Raw genomic sequence first — 22669 nt, 5'->3', positions numbered from 1 at the left:
AATACCACTATGAAGATGCTTTGTCAAACACCATGTTTCGTGTTGTGTACCACCATCTAATGGTAGGATCACAACACCTCCATCATTTGCTCTGGCTCTCATATATAACAAAGATATAATAAATCACTTTCTTGTCAAATTTGCTTCATGAATAGCTTGGCAGGAAGACGTAGTACACACAATCGAATAAACGAAAGTGGCTGACTATAGGTTTCACATTCCACAACTTCTTATAAGGTGATATGAACCTTAGTTCCGGGTGAAGAAGTCTATTGATCACATGAGCTACCATCTTCATAGCTTCGGCTTAAAACCTCCCCGGTACATTCTTTGCTTGTATCATGCTACAAGGACAAGCTCTTCTTCCTTAATGCCATCATTATCCTTCTTTTGATTCGAAGTAGCAGCATTACTCTTCTTAGACTAGTAATCTTTCGCCGTGTGGTCTTTTTTTTGCAGTTATAGCAATTCTATTCGAAATTCTTTTTAGCTTGTATTGGCCACCATTGCTGTGATTCATTTTTGCTCCCTCTGTCTGCGAACTACCTTATTGTTGATGACCTTTTGACTTATCAACAAATCTTTTAGATCCCCATCACTATGCCATCTGAATCTATGTCTCTTCTTATTGGTGAAAAGCATTTCCTCGCCGTTCTATACTAGGCTCCACTCATTTGCTTATCAATTGCTTCTTGATCAGCAAGCAAGTTTTCAAATTCCTCAATGGTTGGTTGAGTTGCCAACCATAGATAACTGTATGAAAGTTCTAAAACTCGGTCTCAAATAATTTTCTTCATTCTGGATTTATAAATTGCAGCAATACGATCTAACCCAAAAATTTTACGGTATAAGGACTTTACCTTATTGAAGTTGCTTTGTTGTGAAATTGACTGTAGCTCATTGTCCAAAAGTTGTAGCTGTGTGTTCTTCTTCATTGAAAAAAATCGTTGCAAGAGTGTCCCAAGCTTCCTTAAGCCTTTTTTTTTTCCTTTTTGTGTATTGTAACATCTCTTTTTTAATCATACTCTTGATGGAAAACATGGACTTCCCAACTTTAATGTTCCACTTCTTTGAAGCGGCATCCTCCATTGGTGGTTTCACATCGTTACCACAAACAATCTCTCGGATGTCTTGACTTTATAAGTAGGACTCTATCATTGTTGCCCATATTTTAAAATTTTTGTTTTTGAGCTTCTTGACTCCTCCAACCACTTAAAGATCATCCATCGTATTTGTAAGACTTTGACAATGCCAAGCTCGACCTTAACCAATGAACTTGCAGAGTTTCAAACTCCTCACAATTCAACGAAGCTCCATCAAATGATTCTCGATCATCCTCGCTGTACATTTTCCACACAGTCCTTGACTATAGTGAACTTTTGGCAGCACTACTATAGTGTTCCCAACCAACCTGGCTCTGATACCAATTGTTGAAAAGTAGAGAGGACTAAATTGGTCAAAACTAAAAATATTTAGCAACAAAAGAATTTTGCTAAACCAAAGGACTTTATTGTATTTTACAAGCACTCACGACTTACTCTTATTTCTCTCTTCTAATTCTTCACTCTTCACTTGTTGCCTATAATAAACAGCTTGGGGGTATTTATAATAACCTAGAACTAATACAAACCACATAAATATTAAATTACAAAAATATGATAACCATGCTCCACAAATATCTCTAAATATTTAAGAATTGTCTAGACTTAGATATTTTTACCTCCGTTAGATATTTTCAAATTAGAAATATCTGCCACTCTCTACATAGTTCTCTTATCTTTCATGAATTGGACTTTGAACTTGGGTTTAGACAAATGTAATTGGATTAGATCACGAAATTAGTGCTAGACTTTTAACAAGAATAGTAAAAGGAAACACCACATTATTATATTGGGAACCAAATGAGATGTTTATCCACATGGTATGATAATTTTTAACATGGATGCAGTTTCACCCTTCTCATTTCAATACAATACATAATGCTCAAACCATAAAGAAAATAAAGAAAGATTGCACATCGTGGTGATTAGATCTCTGATCGTTCACCTTGATACAGTATTTATCTGTAATTGATAATTAAGCTATTAGCTAATAAAAGTAATTTCTAAAGAGACAAAGTCCCACCAAATAAAAATAATTTTTGATTTAATATGTTATTGATAATCTTTTTTTAAAAAAAATTAATAGAATCTATCAAACTTGTCCGATTATATTTCCTTTCATTTTCTATAGATTGTCATCTAATCGGTGGATAAATTAATTTGCTCTCTTTTTTCTCCTTTCCCGGCTTGAATTTTCCTTCATGGCAAGTTGAGTGTTCTGCATATTGTGTTGGGTCATCTCATTTGAGTGGCCTAGGCCCAAAGTTTAATCGGTTTGGGTAATTAATTAATTAAAGAAAACTTGAAGGGGCAAAAGAAATTTGCCATGAAATTTGCCTGTATAAAGAAGAATAAGTGGACGCAGCAATCTTTTGTTAGAAGAAAAAGACGAGTGAGAAATGAGAGACAATAGAGTTGAGATTTTTAATCTTTGATTGAATGATCAGAAAGTAATTTTAACTCCGTTTTCTCTTAAATTTTGAGGTTAAGTTACTGGCATCGCTCTTTATAATTCTACTAATCTTAATTTTTATTTTATCCTCTCTTTAGTTATTATTTGAGATACCTACTTATTAGAGAAATATGTATTAAGCTATTATTATAAGTAAAGAATATTGAGATTCTTAATATTGATAGTCTCTAGTATCATCTAGAGAAGAATTTTTTTCCGAGCTCACAAAATGTCAAAATTCCTGACTGGTCAACTCAAGGAACGACGCATTAATCGCTGAACTGTCCATGGCGGCGGGAGAAAGGGGTTTGCAAACTAACTATGTTAGTGGTACAAGTCAAATGGAAAGAAAGAAGCATAATTTGCTGCCACCTCCTAAATCTGCTTCTGAGGAAATTATCAAAGCAAAAAGCTCTGAAGGATCATACTGTAAGAGGAATTCATATCCAGGAAGAAATGCCTATGAAAATAGGAGTGCATTGGTGATGAGGGATGAGAAAGATTCTCCTGGGCATGATAGAGGACAAGAAAACTTTCATCTGGGTCAACGATCACGTGTTTTGTATGTGGCCCTCCCTCTTCATGCCAGGAGTTCAAGTGGTAAAGGTCCTTAAAATGATGCTATTGGTGCCCGAAACAAGGTGAGGGAGACATTCCGTCTGTTTCAAGCTGTTTGTAGGAAGCTATTGCACGAAAAAGAAGCAAAACCCGACAGACAAAATTCTCATAAGAGGGTTGATTATCTAGTAGCAAGGATTCTCAAGGACAAAAAGAAATACATCCCTGTACACAAAAAAGTCATTGGTTCGGTTCCAGGAGTTGAAGTAGGCGATGAGTTTCAATACAGGGTGGAGCTCAATATGATTGGTCTTCATCTCCAAATTCAGGGTGGTATAGATTATGTCAAGCACGAGGGAAAAATTAATGCTACAAGTATTGTAGCATCTGGGGGTTACGATGATAAGTTGGACAACTCAGATGTTTTGATTTACACTGGTCAGGGAGGGAATGTGATGAACGGAGGCAAGGAACCTGAAGATCAGAAGCTTGAACGAGGGAATGTAGCTCTAGCGAACAACATACATGAACAGAATCCTGTAAGAGTGATCCGTGGTGATACAAAGGCTTTTGAATATAGGACGTGCATTTATGATGGTCTGTATTTGGTGGAGAGATATTGGCAGGATGTGGGCTCACATGGTAAGCTGGTTTACAAGTTTAAGTTGGCCCGAATTCCGGGTCAGCCGGAGCTTTCTTGGAAAGTGGTGAAGAAGTGCAAAAAAATCTAAAGTACGTGAGGGTCTATGTGTTGATGATATCTCGCAAGGAAAGGAGTTGATTCCCATTTGTGCTGTGAACACCGTAGATGATGAAATGCCTCCATCATTTAAATACATAACCAATATTATATATCCTGACTGGTGCCGTCCTGTTCCTCCAAAGGGTTGTGATTGCACTAATGGATGTTCAAAGTTGGAGAAATGTGCTTGTGTGGCTAAAAATGGAGGGGAGATTCCTTACAACCACAATAGGGCCATTGTTCAGGCAAAGCTCCTTGTCTATGAGTGTGGTCCTTCTTGCAAGTGCCCTCCTTCTTGCTATAATAGAGTCAGCCAGCAGGGTATCAAAGTTCAGCTTGAGATCTACAAAACTGAAGCACGGGGATGGGGTGTGAGATCCCTAAATTCCATTGCTCCGGGAAGTTTTATCTATGAGTTTGTGGGGGAGCTCCTTGAAGAGAAAGAAGCGGAAAGAAGAACCAGTAATGATAAGTATCTGTTTAATATTGGGAATAATTATAATGATGGTTCTCTTTGGGGTGGACTTTCAAATGTTATGCCTGATGCACCATCAAGTTCTTGTGGAGTTGTGGAGGATGGTGGATTTACCATTAATTGATGCAGTGGAGTATGGCAATGTGGGGAGATTTGTTAACCACAGTTGTTCGCCTAATCTTTATGCCCAAAACGTCCTTTATGATCACGAGGACAAGAGAATGCCTCACAAAATGCTCTTTGCTGCTGAGAACATTTCTCCCCTGCAAGAGCTGACTTATCATTACAGTTACATGATAGATCAAGTTTATGATTCGTCTGGCAACATTAAGAAGAAGAGTTGCTTTTGTGGTTCTTCAGAATGCACCGGTTGGTTGTACTGAGGGGGGTTAACAATAGTAGTTTTGATTTTCATCAGAAAGGTACACTCAAGTGCCATGTTAGTTATATCATTTGTTCCATTATCTAATGTTTAGTGGATGCATATATACTGTTACTCCCATGGACGGCTCAAACCAGTAACTGCGTCAAAATGTACAAAACAACTGCTAACTTGTGCAAGTTGACGGACCTTTACTGACAGTTACTCTGATTCTGGAGAACTCAACACAATCAATGCAGTCCTTGTTTGATGCATTTTTCCTTCCAATGCCAAATGTTAAATTTTCTTAAAGGTCGCTGCTTTAATATGTACAAGTATTATGATGCTTCCAAGGGGTGTTCTGTCCTGGTTATTGCTTGTAAGATTACAACACTTCTGAAAGAGGAGAAATAGATATTGTGCCGTCACTTGTTAATTTATTTTTCCAAATACACGTAGTAGTATCATTTTGAACATGCTATATATGTTGTTTGCATTTGAGAAATGTAACAAATGACAAAAAATTTCACAATATCATCTATTTTCCTTTTATGGTGTACCTAAAATCATTAGTTAACGAGTGCTTACCAGAAGGGCTGAAGATGAAATTAATGTAGTACGTTGGTTGAAAATTTTATTACATGTAGTTTTATGGGTAAATATTCATTAACCACCTAATATTCTACATTTTATTAAAAATACACCAAAATTTTTTCTTTGTAATTTTTTATAATTTTTACACTTTTCCATTAATAGCATTAGATGATTTAACAGGATATTGATAAAATACTATTTTATCCCTAAATATAAATAGATTATTTATTAGTTGTTGTTTTAGATACTTTTAGAATATGTTTTATTTTGAATTGATGGAAACAAATTGTAAACTCTATGTTCATCATAACTGGTTTTACATTGTTATTTTTTGATTGATGGCAACAAGGTATAATATTTAAAATTTTCTATAACTACTTTTATGTTTCTTTTAAATGTATTTTCAATAATTATGATTCTTTTTATTGGTAATTTATTGCTTTCGAAGACTTGTTATTGTTGTCAAAGATTATTCAGGATGGATTATATGAGCAAAGGTTCTGGATTTATGTTGTAAATGAACTACAAATTAGTTAGGGTGGTTATATTGGTGATTTTGTATTGTTAAATTTGTAGGTTTGGTGAATTTATCTAACTAATTTTATAGCTGCTATTGGTTCCAACAGCTACAAATTGGAATTTTTTTCGTCATTTAGCTACTAGCTAGGATTAAATCATATTTTAACAGTATAGTGGTCGTTTAATTAATATTTTATTAAATCTTTAATTATGTTAATCAAAAAGTAAAAAGGTGATACATTTTGTAAACCTTATGTGGATAGCTACAAAAGAAAAAAAGTTTGGTATATTTTTTATAAAGTGCAAAACAATGAGTAGTTGGTAGATATTTATCCTACTTTTATAAACAATTGACAAAAGATTTGGCTAATCTCCAATTCTAAAATGAAATGCCTCGTCAGTTTATTTTACAATTTTTACATTTAAAATATGTTGTTTTACATGTTGTAATCACCAAGGATTATTATCGATGATATATGTTGTTCGATAATACATCAATTTTACTGATTCCTCTTACTAGAGGAAATATAGTGGAGTTATTTAAACATTCAAATGAAATTAAACAAGACACACACACACACACTACAAATGAGACGGATGAGCGGTTTTATCTTAAAGAAAGCGGAATTTTATTCATTTATTCCTTCGTTAATTAGATCAAAAGATCTAATTAAAGTACACAATCCCACTATTTATTTAGCAACTAGTTAAGTATTAAGGAGGCAGGGGTACACAATACATGCTAAGCAACACACTAAAAAAAAAAAAAAAGATAAAGTAACAGCACTTGCTGATGCTGGGCAACAAAATACTAGAATATCTAAACGACATTAAGAAGCTGATAACCAGGAACCAGTAATGGAGAAGTTGTTCCTATATATATATATATATATTCTTCTATTCCATGATATGTCATATAATAATAAAGCTTGGGATATCTCAAATTTATTTAAGCTGAATTTCTGACTCATAAGCAACGCCAGCCTTCCAATCGCTAGGAATAGCATTGTTTGCCACAACCCATGTGAGCCCCGCGCTGCCACTCACTTGAAACCTCAAACTAATTGCTCCTTCTGGTGGACTAGAGATGTCAAATACTGCACCGAAAGCCCTTCTCATTGCCACCCATTCTTGATAATCCTCCTGCACCAACAAAAGCATTACATGCGATGGACGGGCCAAAAATCAGTTGTTTAGAAGTTAATTTGATACTTTATTTGTAAGTAATTACCTGCCATATTTCAACTGCTAGGACATCATTTTGGCCAGCTACGTACAGAATGGCTATGGCCAAGTAATGTGGGTACCTGCTGTTTTCATGGACCTTGAACTGAAGGTTGTAGCCTTTGTACCAGCAAGGGACTCTCCGGAATTCAACGTTGACCACACCATAAGAATAGAGCTCTGCTGACTTATCTGGAAGTGCCATTCTTCCATATGCGCGCGGGCTGAGGATGAAGTCTGTTTTGTCTCCTTCACCGTAGTCAGTCACCACCACGTACACCCCATAATCTGTGCAAAGTTGTGGTACCTTGCACCTGACCTGAAGTTAATTAATCAACTAATAATTATTAGTTGGTGCTACAAAACCAAAAGAATTAGTTGTTTATTACTAGTGGCAATAAAATTGTTGAAAATGTTGAATTTCAAACGATTTAAGCAGGTTTATGGAGACTATGCATGCAACTAGCTTTTTATATATAAACGTTAATGTTGTAGTAAATCAAGTTTTCAATTTCCATTCACGCACAGCCTTAGCACTCTTAGCAATATTTGTCCACTTTACACTTGTTATGTAACTTTATAATAAACTGAAATGATTAAGTGGGTTGAAATTTAATAATCATTACTTGATAGCAAGCTCCACAACCAGTTCCATTTTTCCAAAGCCTCGACACACCGGCCACGTTAGCATCATTTACAGTTCTTCCATATTCACCAAACCCGCAAGCACCAGCTGATGAATCATCAACAGGATCATTAGTTAATCTAAAATATAAACATATACAAAAACAAAAATTCTCTAAGTCATAATGACATGAACTAATAGTTCGCGTAAACTTGCGCGCGAGTTTAATGTACAGAGCTTTCTAAAGGTGAGATTTTTACGTACTTGGTGTCCCTAAACTATCAGGGCTACCATAGTATGTAGCTCTAGAATATGTGGATGTGTAATGAGAGTAACACAATGCAGGCAAAAGCAGCATGACGGAAAGAAGGTAGTATTGATATAACCCCATTTGCAAAATATGGAAATCTTTGTTAGCAATACGAAGGAGGAAGAGGAATAATAACAAGTTATGAGATGGGTTGCTAACAAATGTTAATGGCCATATTTATAGTAGAGGCCTTGAGGGCTGCTGCTAAGGGGAAATTGCCACCTCTTTTCTTCCTTTTGGGACTAGAGAGTTGGATTAGATTGATGATGTGTAAATGTAGACCCCATTATTGACCCCTCAAGACCCTTCTTTGAAATGAATTGGACTCATTATCATAATTATTAGCAGAAAGTTACAGTTTCCACATAAAGGTTTTTCGCTTTATGCCTAACACTCGTCTCTCTTTCATATTTTGGATACTTCCTTTGCCACCCACAGACTTTTAAGTAGTGCACTCGTGCTACACGAGTCAGTGACGGTAGCTGAGAGTGAATCTCATCCGTTGTGAAGCAACCAATAAAATCATTAAATCACCTCCCAAGCCATTATTATCAACCGAGTAATTGTTTTGTAATTGTTAATTACTGGTTTGGTTTTGCTTTGTTTGGACGTTCTAATAGCATAAATTATTTATTTATTTATTTAAAATATTGAATGGAGAAGAAAAACTTCAACCACTAAACACCAATCCTTATTCTTTACTGTTATTCGAATTTTGGTGATTACGCCAAAAGATCTAATAGCACACACCTTGTGACTTGTGTGTAAGGAAAAATTCAAGATTTCTCTATTAGAGATGAATAAATCCTACACGGGTTTGGGTTCTCATGAGGCCCCACCCTAAATATGATGAATTTTAAATAATTTCTAAGGACTAGAGTAAGGAATGAGGGAAAATAATCCACAAGCTCTTAATGGGATGGGGTTTGATTTTGTATTCTCCACCCCACCCCTACTTCACTCCTCATTATATGTAAATATTTTTAATTTTTATTTAATAATTTTTGTTTTATCAACTACAATGTTGATTAACAAATTTTCTTTTTTATTTTTATCTAATATAAATAAGTTATAATTAAAAGAAAACCCTACAATATAATTTTTATTCAACTCTAAAACATTGTTATGTTTTCTTTATTTTTGAAGTTCTGTTCTCATCAAACATTTTTCAGTTTTGATATCATTTTAAGATATTGTTTCAAAATTTTGGAGATTTTTTTAAATAATCTAAATATTTATAATATGATAATGATTTATTTAAATCTCTAATTTTTAATTTATTGAAATCACATATTTATGCCTATTATAAAATAAATAAATGGAGAATATGGTAGAGATGAGGAAATCATTCCCTACATGGGGATTTTCCATCTCCATCTCTCTAAATTTATTGGAGAGCGAAATAAAAAATGGAAGCAAAATTTTTTATGGAATGGGGAATGGGGTGGGCCTCTCCACGCCTGCGCCGCCCTCATTGCCATCCCTGTAATCTCTATCACTATGCTAAGTAAATTGTGGAATTAAAACCTATAGAAACTAGCTGGAAATTGCTTATTGAGTCAAGAACTGAAGGCTAATAGGGAAACCGCACCAAGCAATTGGATTTAGTACATATGTACCGGTATCCAAAATGGCGTTTTTTTAAATTGTTTTGTCAAGTCAAAAGCAAATGCTATAGGCTCATAACAACTGGATTAACCCACTTGATCACCACCAGTTGTTTGGTTGTAACGCACTAATAAACGGGTCAAGCCAGGTAAACGTATTTAGCTAAACTCAAAAATTAGGGACGGAGGCACTCACTGATCATAATTAATTTAACAGTTGTTGCACTGCAAAGTACAAAATCAATTTTAAAGTTTGTGGTTTTTGACACGATTGGTGCGACCTAAGATTAAAAAAAACCATGTGTACTTATTGCATGAGAGAGGAGGTTTGTTGGACAATTAATAAATAGAAAATTACTATTTATTGGCAGATGGGGTAGGTGAGCGTTGCTCCTCGTCATCCATCTGTCAGCCCTAGCCATTCCCTTTTAACTAATTAGCCTGCATAATGTTGTATTTGTATGCAAGTCAGTGAAACAATGAAAAAGTGAAATGAATGGGACAGTACATACGGCTACTTAATACTTCCCCAAGCAAGTCGAAACTAAACCAATGGGTCTTTCTAATCAATGGATTTTTAATTCAGTGGGAGAATCCTTTCATTTGCAATGTTGAGAGTAAGAATTTGAACTTCTATAAAACATTATAGGGATTAATTTATGTTCTCCTTCAATTATTCAAAAAAGAAAAAAGCAGCAAGTCGAAACTAAGCATTTGTGGTGGAATAACTTATTAGATAACTTTTTCTTAAACTCTTTTTGTGTTTAAATAAATATTCGAAATTGCGAGTTTCAGTCAAAATGCGGAGAAGACCCTTCTTAGTTTTGAGGAATTTCGATCTCTACAACCAAAATTACACCGTCAGAACCGCAAAGGACGCCTAGACTGAAAATGGTCGCTCGTACAATATTAAGCGCAGGAAGAGTTCTGATTTCTACTTATTTGACAATGCTAATTATTATCACAATTCATCAATATTTGTGTCGATCCTCATGTTAGAATATGACAAAGTTTGAAACATAAATGTAATACAGAGAAAACAAACGCAACTGTTGGACATTGCATATACTGGAATATTCTAAATTTATTCAAAGGTGTCAACACCACTGATGTCTGATGTAAAAGAATCATTGATATTACATGCTTGGACAGGCATGTAAATAACGTGCATGGATGAGATAAATGTACATCACATAGATCCACACACTTCGGTAGCAACATTTTATCTTTCCAAAACCTATCTTCATTCTGACCCACATTGCTCCCCCTCCTCTTGCCGATGCATTGACATTGGCATCGCAACTACCTCTTTCAAAACCACTACTTTTTCAGCTTTGTTTGGACACTGTCGATTCAATCTACCTATAGTTCCAGTGAATAACAAAATATTGAAGCAATGAAAAAATAATTTCAATGAACTGATTCACACTGAAAGAATGTCAAGTCCCTAAACATGCATTAACTAATTGGAAGAGAAGGGGGAGGGGGGGTAGGGGGGAGATCAAATAGAGATAGTGACTGTCCTTATAATGGACTCGAATAATGACAGCACCCTCCTTAATGGGACATCCACCACGAGTGTAAATAATGGAATAATACTGTGGAGACTTGGGCCCAAAGTATGTGTATGGTTGATGTCTCTGAACTACTTATCTTCTCGCAGCATCCCTTTCCTACACTTAGCAAAAAATTTGGCCGATGCGAGGGGTAAGGTGATGTGACTGGGGTTGAAACTAGAAAACCAAAAGCCACAAGCATACCATCAACAAAAAATGCCTCTTCCACCCCTTTCAATCTCAATAGAAAAAATCTAAATGCAAGTTGTAAAGCAATTGAACCACATAGTCAAACAATCAACTATAGCTATTGCCGAGTATAATTTTCCAGGTGTCTTATGCTAAATATTTTGTGCAGAAAGAAAGATCAATAATGCAAAGGTGGTGGTGTAACAGAAAAGAACAAGCAATTACTTTCAGTTCTACAGCACAATAATTGAGAATGGAGTTATTAGGAGATGTCTAGAAATGTTGCTTTCTTCTCCATGCTAACATCTAGATATCATTTACTTACTTATTGCATCTATAAATCAGTTCAGGTTATGGGTTTAATAAATTTGTTAAGCGGGAGCAAGTTGGTAGATTCCCTGATTAACTCTTCTAATTGAATTGTAGTAGCATCCTGCTGGTAAGGTTTATGGTGACAAATCTGAAAAACCAGATGGACCTCTTTCTCATGGGATGTTACCTTGCCCAACACTCAGTCTTTCCACAAGAATTAGTACTAAAGATAATTAAAGAGATCTTGTGGCCTGGTAGACTAACAACTGACTACAGTAATTACAAGTGTTGTAAAGAAGTTGAGAAAGAAGACTTAGCTTCTTTTGAATGCATGCTGGTACGAAAGGGAACACCAAGAACTATAACAATATGTTTTATTACGTACATGGTCTGACAATGACTTTTGTGCTTTACCTGAATACTCCAAGAAACTACCAGTCTGAGTTTTCCTACTGCTAAATCAGTTGTGCCTTCTTCAGGTCAGAAACAACTCCATGGTCTTCCGGGCTTTTTTCAGTATACAATACCTGCAGAATGTTAAAGGTAAATGTATTCAGTAAGGCATGACAATGAGGTTCAGTGAAAAATCTTTCTTGACTGTAGGAACCTTATCCATGATGCCGTATTCAACAGCCTCACTGGGACTAAAATATTTTGGACGCCTTATGTCAGCCTCAATCTGCTCAGGAGTTTTTCCAAAATGCTTTGCATAGAGTTTAACCTTTGAAAACAGATTGAAGTACATATGTTAGACGTTTAGCTGTCATATTTGCTAATGCACATCCAAATGCAAAGTTGCTGTTGAAATGAACTCAAACTCGTTAGTACAACTTGTCGGTTTAAAGTTGTGAATACGAGTGACATATCGTTTTATTTGAATGAGTTCCAGAAGCTGACAAATTGACAATGTCGTTTAAAACCATTAAATCTCACATGACTAATGCAAGCCTGTTTTAAGCTTAAACGGCATTGCTAGAAGTCGTTTAAGGAAGGCTTTATAATAGCGCGTGAGGAGCACGTGACAGGTTGGTTAAGGCTGTTGGATTTGGAGGGAAAATTCTGGTTCTGGTGTAATCTTGTTGGATCAAGGAGAGAGAGATAAGGCAGCTGTAGTGAGAGTTAAGCTTTGTGAGTGATCTCTGTATTGTGCGTTATCTTCTCTATAACCTTGAAGCTTAATAAAGTTGCTCCCTGAGTTGTTTTCTCCAGTGGATGTAGGCACCCTCAAAGGTGCTGAACCACTCAAGTTTTTGTGTGTTCTTTGTTCTTTGGGCTGTGTTCTTTGATCTGATTGTTGTTCTTGGGTAGCTTAAGTTTGATTCTTGAGTCTTTAAGTTTGAGTTAGGTCTTGGGGTGTGATCAATCCAGTAATCATAAGGGTTAATTTCACAACAGTTGCTAATGTGGTCAATTTTCACCTAGGAAATAGAAGAAATAAATCAGCAGAAATAAATAAAGTCCGTCAATCAAGTTCGGATAACTCAAAGCATAATTTCAAATGTTAACTTGGCAAATAAGCAGAATCCTTCTTGTTTAATCTATTTTCCTTGTGAATAGAAAGAAAAGAAAATCATTCTTGTTTCCCCCCCCCCCCCTTAGAAGGGTAAAATTAACTAATTTCGGAAATTAACTTCTAACACTTCTTAAAATGAGAACTTTGGCCACTCATGAAAATTTTGATATGCATGTCAGCATAAATATGCAAGGTCATGATAGAACAATTTGAGATTTAGTTTCTTTTGAAGAATAATTATAAATTCATAAAAGTATATGTGAATTTATGGCCGGTTTCAAAAGATATAACGGAATTAAGCATCATATAAGCTCCTAGATTTTCAACTAATAGTGGCAGCCCTTTGTTCTTCTTCAAGAACACATAGTTCAGCACTGTTCCTGATTGATAAGCTATGGCATTAACCACCACAACTACTCATGCAAGTTTAATGAACTTTTTCAAATATCAAGTTTACAGATACAGATAAATGCACAAAAAATTATGTCATAAGTCTAGTTCTGGTCGTCCTCAATATTTTACCCCCTTGTCCTCACACTGCTAAGATAAAAATCCTAAGTAAGAAAGATTTATCTCAGAATCTTGATTAATAGGGAGGAAATGTGTAATCATTCAAGTATAATCATCAATATTACCAACTCTGCCTTCACATTCTTTATTTCTTTTCTGGCAATTTCGACATCTGTTGCTTGGCCTTCAATCCTCCCAATTGGCTGCAGATAGGTAGAGAAAGAATAAGAACATTTAATTTAACAGAGTTCGCCAATGTCAAGGACCTCTTAAGCAAACAAATTCCAGTATCTCCAGCCTTGCAAGACATCCGAGCAATATTTCAGAAGATACTTAAACAACAAGGACATTGGAGATCACTGGTCAAGAAAGAACCTGCTTTATCATGATCGTTGACGATGGCAGAGCTGCACGATTTCCTTTTGCACCGGCACTCAAGAGAAGTGCTGCCTGTAACATATGCACTTTAATTTTTTTAATTAAGTGTAGTATTTAATTTTTCCCCTTCTGTATTAATTTTAAATTTGTCAGATTTGTTGTGAATTTTTACGGTGAAGTTGATGCGACTCGATTTTTCCGATATTGTGGATGAAGGTTGTTAAATGCTACATGTTTATTAAATATATGTCGTGTTTGCATTATTTTAAATTTGTCACGACAATAAATCAAGGCAAATCGAACGCGATTAAAAGGATCATATAGTCGGATTTTGTTTTCGTCACGGGTCTGATATTGGTTTAATTTGTATTAAGCTTAAAAAAAAAAGGGATGCGTTCTATAAATTGAGAAGAAATGAGAGAGGGGGAGAGGGAGAGAGGAGAAAGAGAGAGATAGCCCCGGTTTTGACCCGGATCCGACCCGGAAACCTGCGTCCTTGACCCGACTCCAGCGGCCGATTCCGGCCACCTCACCGGCCGATAAAGATACCGATTTGAAGCTTAGTAGCCAGCCATCATATCCCCATCATCCTCGCCGTCGAAACATAACCGAAACGCCGCCGTTGGAAGCTCGAAAAGCCGCGGCCAAAACCCATCACCATCGCCGTCGATTTCGTCGGAATTAGCTGCGCCACCGGCTGGGTTCCACTCCTCACGTCAGAAGCTCTGATTTCCGACCAGTTCCGTCACCAGCAACGGCCGGATTGCTGCCGATCGACCACTTGGAGCTCACGGATTTGGGAAGCTCGATCTGCCATTGTCACCGCGCGTGGGAGTTCACCGCCGGCACCATTGGACTCAGCATGGCTGAAAATTTCAGACCTGAGCTTTCCGTCACCGTTGACCGGCAGGGGCAATTCGGTAATTTCATAAAACTTTGGGGGTAAATTTGTAATTTCTGAAAATAGTGGATAATTTGGTAATTTCAGACTAGGACAGTGAGGTAATTTGAAATTTCGGGGGTAATTCGATAATTTACGTTGTTAAGGCAATTTTGGTAATTTTACACTTCAAGGGTGATTTCGTAGTTTCTGATATTGTGGTTATTTTGTGATCATAATTGAGGGCAGTGTGATAATTTAGGATTCTGCGGATAATTTGATAAATATTGATGTCGGGGGCATTTTGGTAATTTCGGCATGCAGGGTATTTTGGTAATTTGATGCATACGAGAATAGTTGAATGCAGATAAATATTCGTCTCGAGATTAATCGCCTAAAGTTTATTATATTTCATGTTTACGAAAAATGATTTGTCGTTTACTTAATTAGGAGGACCCGCGAACGAGAATTAACCTGCGGACGTTGTTGATATCGAGTCTGGATATTGTCACTGTGAGTGGAATATACAAAACTTATTTTCATAGTATATTCTGATTTTACCATACAGTACAACAGGCTTTGACAATAAGTATTTGATGTTTTGATTTAATGATTTTCTAGAAAATAAATTTTTATCTGCGTGCTGATATTTATTATTATTGAGCATGAGTTTGATTAATGATTTTATTATCGCTTTTGAGTAAATTCATAATAATAGTTTTAAAGAGAATTAAGTGGAATTGAGATTTGTTGAATAAAAAAGAAATGAGAATTTAGATGTGATTATATGTTTATGTACATGTGTGTAAAATGGTTGCTTATAAAATCATTGGACAATACCTATCCCCTCCAGATACAGTGATACAGATGATATGAGATAAGAGGCCTTTGGGGCTCGTCTGAACACACATAGAGGTTTTGGACCGTGTGTTTGGGTGCTTTTGCTTTTAGGGGGCATGTGCATACAGTATGGTGATTACAGAGATACAGATATTAAGATACATATGATACAAATGGGATATGATGATACAGATGATATATGATGATACAGATGAGATATAGGTCTTTGGGGTCCGTCTGAGTACACATAGAGACTTTGGGTCGTGTGCTTGGGCGCCTTGTCCTTTGGGGACCAGATTATGCATGCACAGATATGATGAGATATATGAGATATGAGATGGCATTTCCCTGTCTATTTGTTGTAGCTCTGGGATATGATGGTTCCTGATTGCCCGTCCGTCGAGGTCCAGATATGATGAGATTATTCCCCTAGGTACTTGTTTGGTGATAGTTTTTGGTATTCAGTATTTGATATTATAAGTGTTATGATTTTATTGATTTTATGCGGATTTATGGAATATTGTTATTTTAGTGCATGATTTGAATTAAATAAGTTTATGTAAGTTCTTATGATATTTCGATGAAATTGATTTGGGAAAGATTAAATCTTAAATAAATTTATTTTTCGAAAATTACTATCCACTCACTGAGCTCACTGAATTTTATACTAACTCTGTTTTTCGTATATTTTTCTCCTCCACAGGAGATTTGCAAGTATATCAGTCGACCCAACAACGATAGTTAGATTTGAAATTTTGGCCACGTGATGGTGTTAGAAATCATAGATATTTTGTTGGGATATTTTGAATTGTATAATTTATTATTTATTTATGATTAAGGATAAATTATTATATTCTTGACATTATATATTTGAAGGATATTGGTATTTAATTGAGAAAGTTGGTTGTGGAGGTTTGTATCTTTTTTTGGAGTGTTAATTGTATAAATTACAGGTTTAGGGATGTCATAATTATATAGAAGATTCTGTCGAATTTTTGGTAGAATCTTTATATAATAGATTTATTATCGATTCAATTAGGCGAGTTTAGATAAATTCACCCTGAGGTTTGGGGCGGGTCGTTTCAGTGCCTCACCCCAAGCATTGCCAACACAAAGAGTAAATATAGGCGGCTTGACATAACTGCATTGGAAGAAGATAATAATTAAATTAAACATTGGCTTAGAAATCACTGAATTAAGAGGGATGCAGATGGTTAAGAGTTGGTTATGAAATTTTATTTATTTGTTTTTTTTAATAGGAAACAAAGAAACTAGTATTAATAAGAACAATAATTACAAAATGTGAACAATTAGTCCACAAAGAAAGAACCCCCCAAAAGATCACTAGAAGATCTATACAGTTAAGAGCTGATCAGATGAAAAAATAAATAAGGGACCTAAAAGACTGAAAGCTCTACAACAAAATCATAATAAAAAACACAGAATTACGCCAAAAACCATTCCCAGTTTAGATGAATGAAGAAGAAAGAAGAATCCTGAAATTCTTAATAATTGTGGCCCAAAGAGAAGCTAATACTCACGCTCTCTCCCACAAAAAGATGATATCTTCCTCTGAATCTTCAAAAATCCGTCTATTTCTTTCAAGCCAAATCATCCAAAAGGTGGCCATAACTGAACACTTCCACAGCACTCTAGCTTTTTAACCATTCTCAACAGCATGAATAAATTCTGAAAGCTTAGATATACTAGAAGCTGGCATCACCCGAGAGATTTTAGCTACCTAAAACAATCTATGCCATAGCTGGACAGCAGTGTGACAATGAAAAAACAAATGATCCACACTTCCGCCATTTTTCTTGGACATGATACACCAAGAAGGAGACAAAGAAACATTAGGATTCTGCCTTTGAATAACATCACTGGTATTAAGTTTACCAAGAGCCAAGGACCAGGCAAAATTTTGAACTTTACTTGGGATTTTAGCTTTCCAAATCATATGGGCAGGCTGAAAATTCAAAGGAACTTGATCATCAATCAACTTATCCAAAAAAAGGATTTGCAAGAAAAGATCCTTGAAGGACTTAGCTTCCGAATTCTTTTATCCACTATCACAACATTAGCTGAAACATTCTCCAGTAAAGTCAAAAGAGCAGAAGCTTCTTGTATTTCTCCCTCGTTCAAGTTCCTCAAAATTTGAATTCCAATTCCAATCAAACGAGGAATAAGCAATCTTACCCTTGATAGAGACATTGGAATACATATATTCATCACCATTACTACAATGGGATAATCTTAGGAGGGTTTATATATATATATATATATATATATATATATAAAATTACTAGATTGAGATTAGACTCACCAGAAACTTAAAGCAATTTGGTCAGTGAGATAACAATATGTGGACATTAGCATGCATGAGGCTGACATTAGGCACACTATTTCCTTAACTTGAAGATTACCATACAAAAGCATAAAATATGTGAAATTTAGGCCAAAATATTTTTCCCACAATCAGGACCAAAGGGTCTCTTTGGATAATGCACCTAACTAAGAAATCACAAGAAAGTATAGAAAGCATTAGTTAAATTCGTTTTTTTTTTCTTTCTTTCATTTGTGCTTATTGGAAGGCTTCATCCTGTATTTATGGGCAGGTATTTTTTAGGGAAAACCAACATTTTACTGCCTGAAGACACCTGCAAGTTGCTTAAAGCCTAAGCATGGTTCTCAATCACAAGGCATAAACTATGCAAAAGCAGTTAAGCTTGATGGTCAAACATGGAGCCAATATGTTAATGTTGCCAACAAAACTAGAAAAAAGGGATGAAATCCATTTTTGCATTCACTCAGAGCAAACAACAAACTACTAAACACATTTCAATAGGAATCGATTGCTTAAGAAGAGAGGCATAAAGACTACTCACCCCATAACATCATATATCGCAAAAGCCTCAGTTTCATAACCCAGCTTCTCGCCACCCTGACAAAATATAAAACTCTGTTATTAGCATGAATCAATAGATAAAAGCCAAGGCAACATGGTTTTCGCAGCGTATTATTTACTTTTCTCACTTAATAAAGAAAGAGAAGTAGAAAAGACAGCATATTTATAACGCCTAAACTTGGCTTTTGGAGAAGAAGAGAAGACAAAAAGTCTAGTTTAAGAATGAACATAAATACTGGCCAAGACTGCAACCATAATTGAGAACAAGAATGCATGATTGCTGATCCTGGCATAACTATTCATGAACCAGTGTCCGTGCAAGAGAACCAGAAGAAAAACTGAAAACCCAGCACATAAGATGCTCGAGATTCAAAATATGTATTCAGAAGCATTAATAGACGAAATCTGAAAGAAAACTGGAGCATGACATAGAAAGCTTCCAACGTTGGTGGTTTCCGTAGAGTTTATGTATAAGTAAATGGGCTTCTCGGCATCTTCATATTGGGGGTAAATGATTTCAGCAAGAATCAGCTCTGTGACAGAAGGAACAAAAGACATGCCCGAGTAAACAATTCGATTCTTGTACAAATAAGATGCCAAGTCTGGTGGAGGTTGCTCCCATGCAGTTCCACTAGTAAAAGGAATGACCTGCCCAGAGGAACATGGCAAGCTAAATAGATAAGTGGACCACTTGTACGCAGGAATGATGCAAAGAAAATTATGCTAAAAAAATTAATAAGATATTACCTGCTAAGAAACAGGATGAAGATAATCTATTACAAAACATGAAGTCTTAAACTAGCATACTCTTATGTCGCATAAAAATCAAGTTCAAATAATCAACACGAGAAGTATCTCAACACTCAGTTTTTCTCCCCATCTTACAATCCTACTTGCTGTCGATGGTATGGTCAACTAGCTCAGAGTTACTTTCCTCTTTCTTTAATTCCCATAAGGGGAAGAGGGAGGATGTGTATCATTTGGTGTAGTGGCCCACAGCCTATAGATTGTTTCTTTCAGAAAGAAGGCAACCTTGTTTTCGACAATGTAACCTCAAGGAACGACGCATTAAACTTTGGAGTTGTTTCAATCCTAGCAAAGGTAGATTCTTTAGCAGGGTACCCACTTGAGAAATTATCAAAATCTTTCTTTCTCTCTATTCTTTTTGCAGTATTTAAAGAGTGCCCATTTGAGAACGCGAATTTGTTTTTATTATTTTGTTTTTTTTTTGAGATGCTGTTAAATGTTGGATGTGCAGGAATTGATCGTCAATGGAGAGTAGAAATGGTTATCGTAAGCAGAACAGTGCTCTGTGGAGATCATTGAGAGATGGAGATTTTGAAGAAGCAGATGTTTGGGCAGTTCTCAAAGAAAGAAAAGATTCAACTTATTCAAAAGCCGACCAATCTCCTTCTCAAGTTCAAAGAAACCTCTATATGCCTTCAGCTGCAAGAATGATTACAAGAACAAGCAACAGCAGCAGCAGCAACAATAATAATAATAATAATAACGCCACCAATGGATTGAAGCAGCAGCAGTAATCAGCACCAGTCAAAACGCCTGACTGGTCAAAGATTAGTCACAAAAAGTCAAAGCTCACAAGAAAAGAGTTCTGCTTCCGCTTAATTTGCAGCTGCTTATTGTTGAATATGGGGCACCACTCTTCTAGAAATGTTGAAAATGGGCCGAAATGCTTGAAGAGGAAAATGGAAAAAGAAGCAGTTTGAAGAAGAAAAGGAGGAACGCGGTTTTGAAAAGGAGGAACACGGTTTTGACTTTCTTGGCCATCATTTTGCTATAAATAGAAGTGCAAATGAAGAGCTGAAGCATTCCATTGAGAGAGAAGCATTTCCTTCCTTTAGAGAGGTGAGAGTATTAAGAGTTTAATAAACTCTTGAGTGATTAGTGTTTTGAGAGTTTGGATGTATTGAGATTTTGGGTAGTGAGCTAAAATACCACAATACTTGTAACTCCTTTTCACTAGTAAAATATTTTCCTTCTGTTTTTGCCCGTGGGCGTAGGCTAAAAGCTGAACCACGTAATTTCTGGTGTCCTCTTTTGTGCTTGTTCTTTATTGTCTTTCAATTTTATTTTAACTGCGTGTCTGCTTCACCCATCAAATTGGTAACACTTATGGTAGTTCCTTTCCAAACAAAACTCTATTAGCTTGCCCAAGCATGACAGAATATGGCCTTAGAGATTATTGTTGTTGAGGTTTAGAACTTCAAGATCCTTTAAATTGGCAGTCGAAAATGGAATCACCCCATCAAATCTATTGCTTGAGAGATAACTCCCCTGAGGATATCTGGGATCTTGTCGTATCTCATCAATTACCCTTTGTTGTTCATTGTCAATGAGTAATCGTAAGTGACCATTTCTTCATTGGAAAGCCTTTCATTTGGAGAAATCACATGCTGCTGATATTTTAGCTCACTTGTGTTGGCAATTTTCATGGGCATTCCAACACAAGAAACACTTTGATGGAAGCATTGCAGTAAATGTATTGTTGGAAAATCCACAGTGCAGAGTTTAGAAAATCCACAATCAATTTTAGGTTCTCTTGTAATGCCATAAAATTTGTTAGATTGTAGGATAGGAACTTTCAAGTTTGGAATATTTCCTAGCCAAGAGGGAAAAGTGTCACTAGGCTGGTTGTTTCTAAGATCAAGAACTTTCAAATTTTAACATTTGATCAACGATCTTGAAATTCTTCCTTGAAATAGATTATGGCTTAAGTCAATCATCCTCAATCTACTTTCTTTCATGAAAGTATTTGTTATGGTCCCAAAGAAGTTGTTTGCTTCCAAGTCCAGTACTGAAAGTTCATCATTGAAGTTGCCTAAACACTAAAGAAGCAAGCCACTTAAGTTATTGTGAGACAAATCAAGGTTTGTAAGCCTATTCAAATTGCATATCCAGGATGGAATTTCCCCTGTTAAGCTATTGTTTGAAACTAGATAGTGAATGGTTTTTAGAGGTGGAACTAGGAATAGTCCTCGTAAATTACTAGGTCAGATCTAAAGTCAACAATTTCCCGTTAAATCCAGGAAGAACGACAGGATGCTAATCACACCCAATTAACAAGTTATGGGAAAGGTTCAAGGAGTAGAGATTTTGGTCTAACAGCCATTTAGATACTTTTCCATGAATTCTATTGGAAGAAAGTCCAGGAACTTTAAATCATGTTGGTTTTTCAAGAAATTTTGATATTTAGTAAGGTTACATGAACGTCGTCTTACATAACAAAATTTTCTGTGAAGTGGTATTAGAAGTGGCAATTGGTGAGTGTTGAGATTTGCCAAGATTATGGACAGTTATTGGCAAGATTATGGACAGTTGTTCTGTTGCAGTAATGGACGTAATTTGATAGTCAACTTTCTCTTATAAGCAATTTCCTTTTCTATTGTCTACAGCTAGCAATCAATCTCTTCTTTTTAGCCTTTTAGTTAGCTGACGCTTTTGTATATAAATGATGTATAACAATAATAATAAAGTATATCTTTTCCCCCTTTTTTTTACATGGTATCAGAGCATTACGCTCTTGGGAGAATATTTTCTTAGCTTTCCTTTAGTCACAAATGACGAAAGCTACTTCATCGAAAATAGAAACCAATGTTATTATCGATCCTTCGGATCCATTTTATCTTCATTCCTCGGATCATCCAGGAATTAGTTTGGTCACCAAAGCCATTGAATGGTGATAATTATGCCACTTGGAGTCGGTCAATGAGTATTGCTCTAAGTGCGAAAAACAAAACAGGTTTTGTTGACGGTTCAATTGATAAGCCACCATCAGCCGATGAAAAACATGCCTTATGGCAAAGATGTAATGATATGGTATTATCTTGGATCCTTAATTCTATTGATCCTAATCTTGGTGATAGTGTATTATATACAGAATCTACAGCAGAGGTATGGGCCGATCTAAAGGAGAGATTTTCCCAAAATAATACCCCAAGGATCTTTCAAATTGAAAGAGACATTGCTTCTTTACATCAAAGGACCATGTCCGTGGCAG

General features: G+C 35.8%; 3 protein-coding genes and 1 long non-coding RNA gene across 4 annotated transcripts; 2 read left to right on the top strand and 2 right to left on the bottom strand.

The window, feature by feature from the left end:
- Window positions 1-3167: 3167 nt before the first annotated feature.
- LOC102630011 (histone-lysine N-methyltransferase, H3 lysine-9 specific SUVH6-like) lies at window positions 3168-4711 on the top strand (the record flags this gene model as incomplete). Its single annotated transcript, XM_015527684.3, is given in 3 exon segments — window positions 3168-3835; window positions 3837-4446; window positions 4448-4711. Coding segments are annotated over 3 exon segments (1542 nt in total), but the record flags the coding sequence as incomplete, so codon positions are not given.
- A 1696-nt stretch (window positions 4712-6407) lies between these two features.
- On the bottom strand, window positions 6408-8119 carry LOC102624467 (expansin-like B1). The gene is made up of 4 exons (XM_006470116.4): window positions 7916-8119; window positions 7653-7759; window positions 7034-7345; window positions 6408-6945 (listed from the first exon to the last, which is right to left on the bottom strand). The coding sequence occupies exons 1-4, from the start codon at window positions 8040-8042 to the stop codon at window positions 6748-6750; spliced, it is 744 nt and encodes a 247-aa protein (XP_006470179.1). The 5' UTR covers window positions 8043-8119; the 3' UTR covers window positions 6408-6747.
- A 2404-nt stretch (window positions 8120-10523) lies between these two features.
- On the bottom strand, window positions 10524-19209 carry LOC102629735 (ATP-dependent Clp protease proteolytic subunit-related protein 4, chloroplastic-like). Its single transcript, XM_006470396.3, has 8 exons — window positions 19096-19209; window positions 18632-18687; window positions 16836-16887; window positions 14024-14098; window positions 13774-13851; window positions 12233-12346; window positions 12040-12152; window positions 10524-10930 (listed from the first exon to the last, which is right to left on the bottom strand). The coding sequence occupies exons 1-7, from the start codon at window positions 19207-19209 to the stop codon at window positions 12081-12083; spliced, it is 561 nt and encodes a 186-aa protein (XP_006470459.2). The 3' UTR covers window positions 10524-10930; window positions 12040-12080.
- LOC112497330 (uncharacterized) lies at window positions 14363-16661 on the top strand. Its single transcript, XR_008055285.1, has 3 exons — window positions 14363-14946; window positions 15357-15419; window positions 16450-16661. It is a non-coding gene; the product is annotated as an uncharacterized LOC112497330 (long non-coding RNA).
- Window positions 19210-22669: the final 3460 nt, after the last annotated feature.

The sequence above is a fragment of the Citrus sinensis genome, chromosome 5 (assembly GCF_022201045.2).
Source record: "Citrus sinensis cultivar Valencia sweet orange chromosome 5, DVS_A1.0, whole genome shotgun sequence".
Taxonomy (NCBI): Eukaryota; Viridiplantae; Streptophyta; class Magnoliopsida; order Sapindales; family Rutaceae; genus Citrus; species Citrus sinensis.
Note: the sequence above shows the minus strand (reverse complement) of the source record. Positions and strands in the feature narration are given on the sequence as shown.

What these genes read in the sequence shown, in the direction of transcription:
- LOC102624467 (XM_006470116.4), bottom strand. Translation starts at nt 8,042, where the DNA reads ATGGGGTTATATCAATACTACCTTCTTTCCGTCATGCTGCTTTTGCCT. An exon ending in TGATAGTTTAGGGACACCAA is followed by an intron (nt 7,760 to 7,915) that starts GTACGTAAAAAT and finishes ATGATTCATCAG; the next exon opens with CTGGTGCTTGCGGGTTTGGT. An exon ending in TAGCAGTTGAAATATGGCAG is followed by an intron (nt 6,946 to 7,033) that starts GTAATTACTTAC and finishes TTGTTGGTGCAG; the next exon opens with GAGGATTATCAAGAATGGGT.
- LOC102629735 (XM_006470396.3), bottom strand. Translation starts at nt 19,209, where the DNA reads ATGTCTTTTGTTCCTTCTGTCACAGAGCTGATTCTTGCTGAAATCATT. An exon ending in TTGGCAATGCTTGGGGTGAG is followed by an intron (nt 14,099 to 16,835) that starts GCACTGAAACGA and finishes CATATGTTACAG; the next exon opens with GCAGCACTTCTCTTGAGTGC. An exon ending in CAACGATCATGATAAAGCAG is followed by an intron (nt 13,852 to 14,023) that starts GTTCTTTCTTGA and finishes ACCTATCTGCAG; the next exon opens with CCAATTGGGAGGATTGAAGG.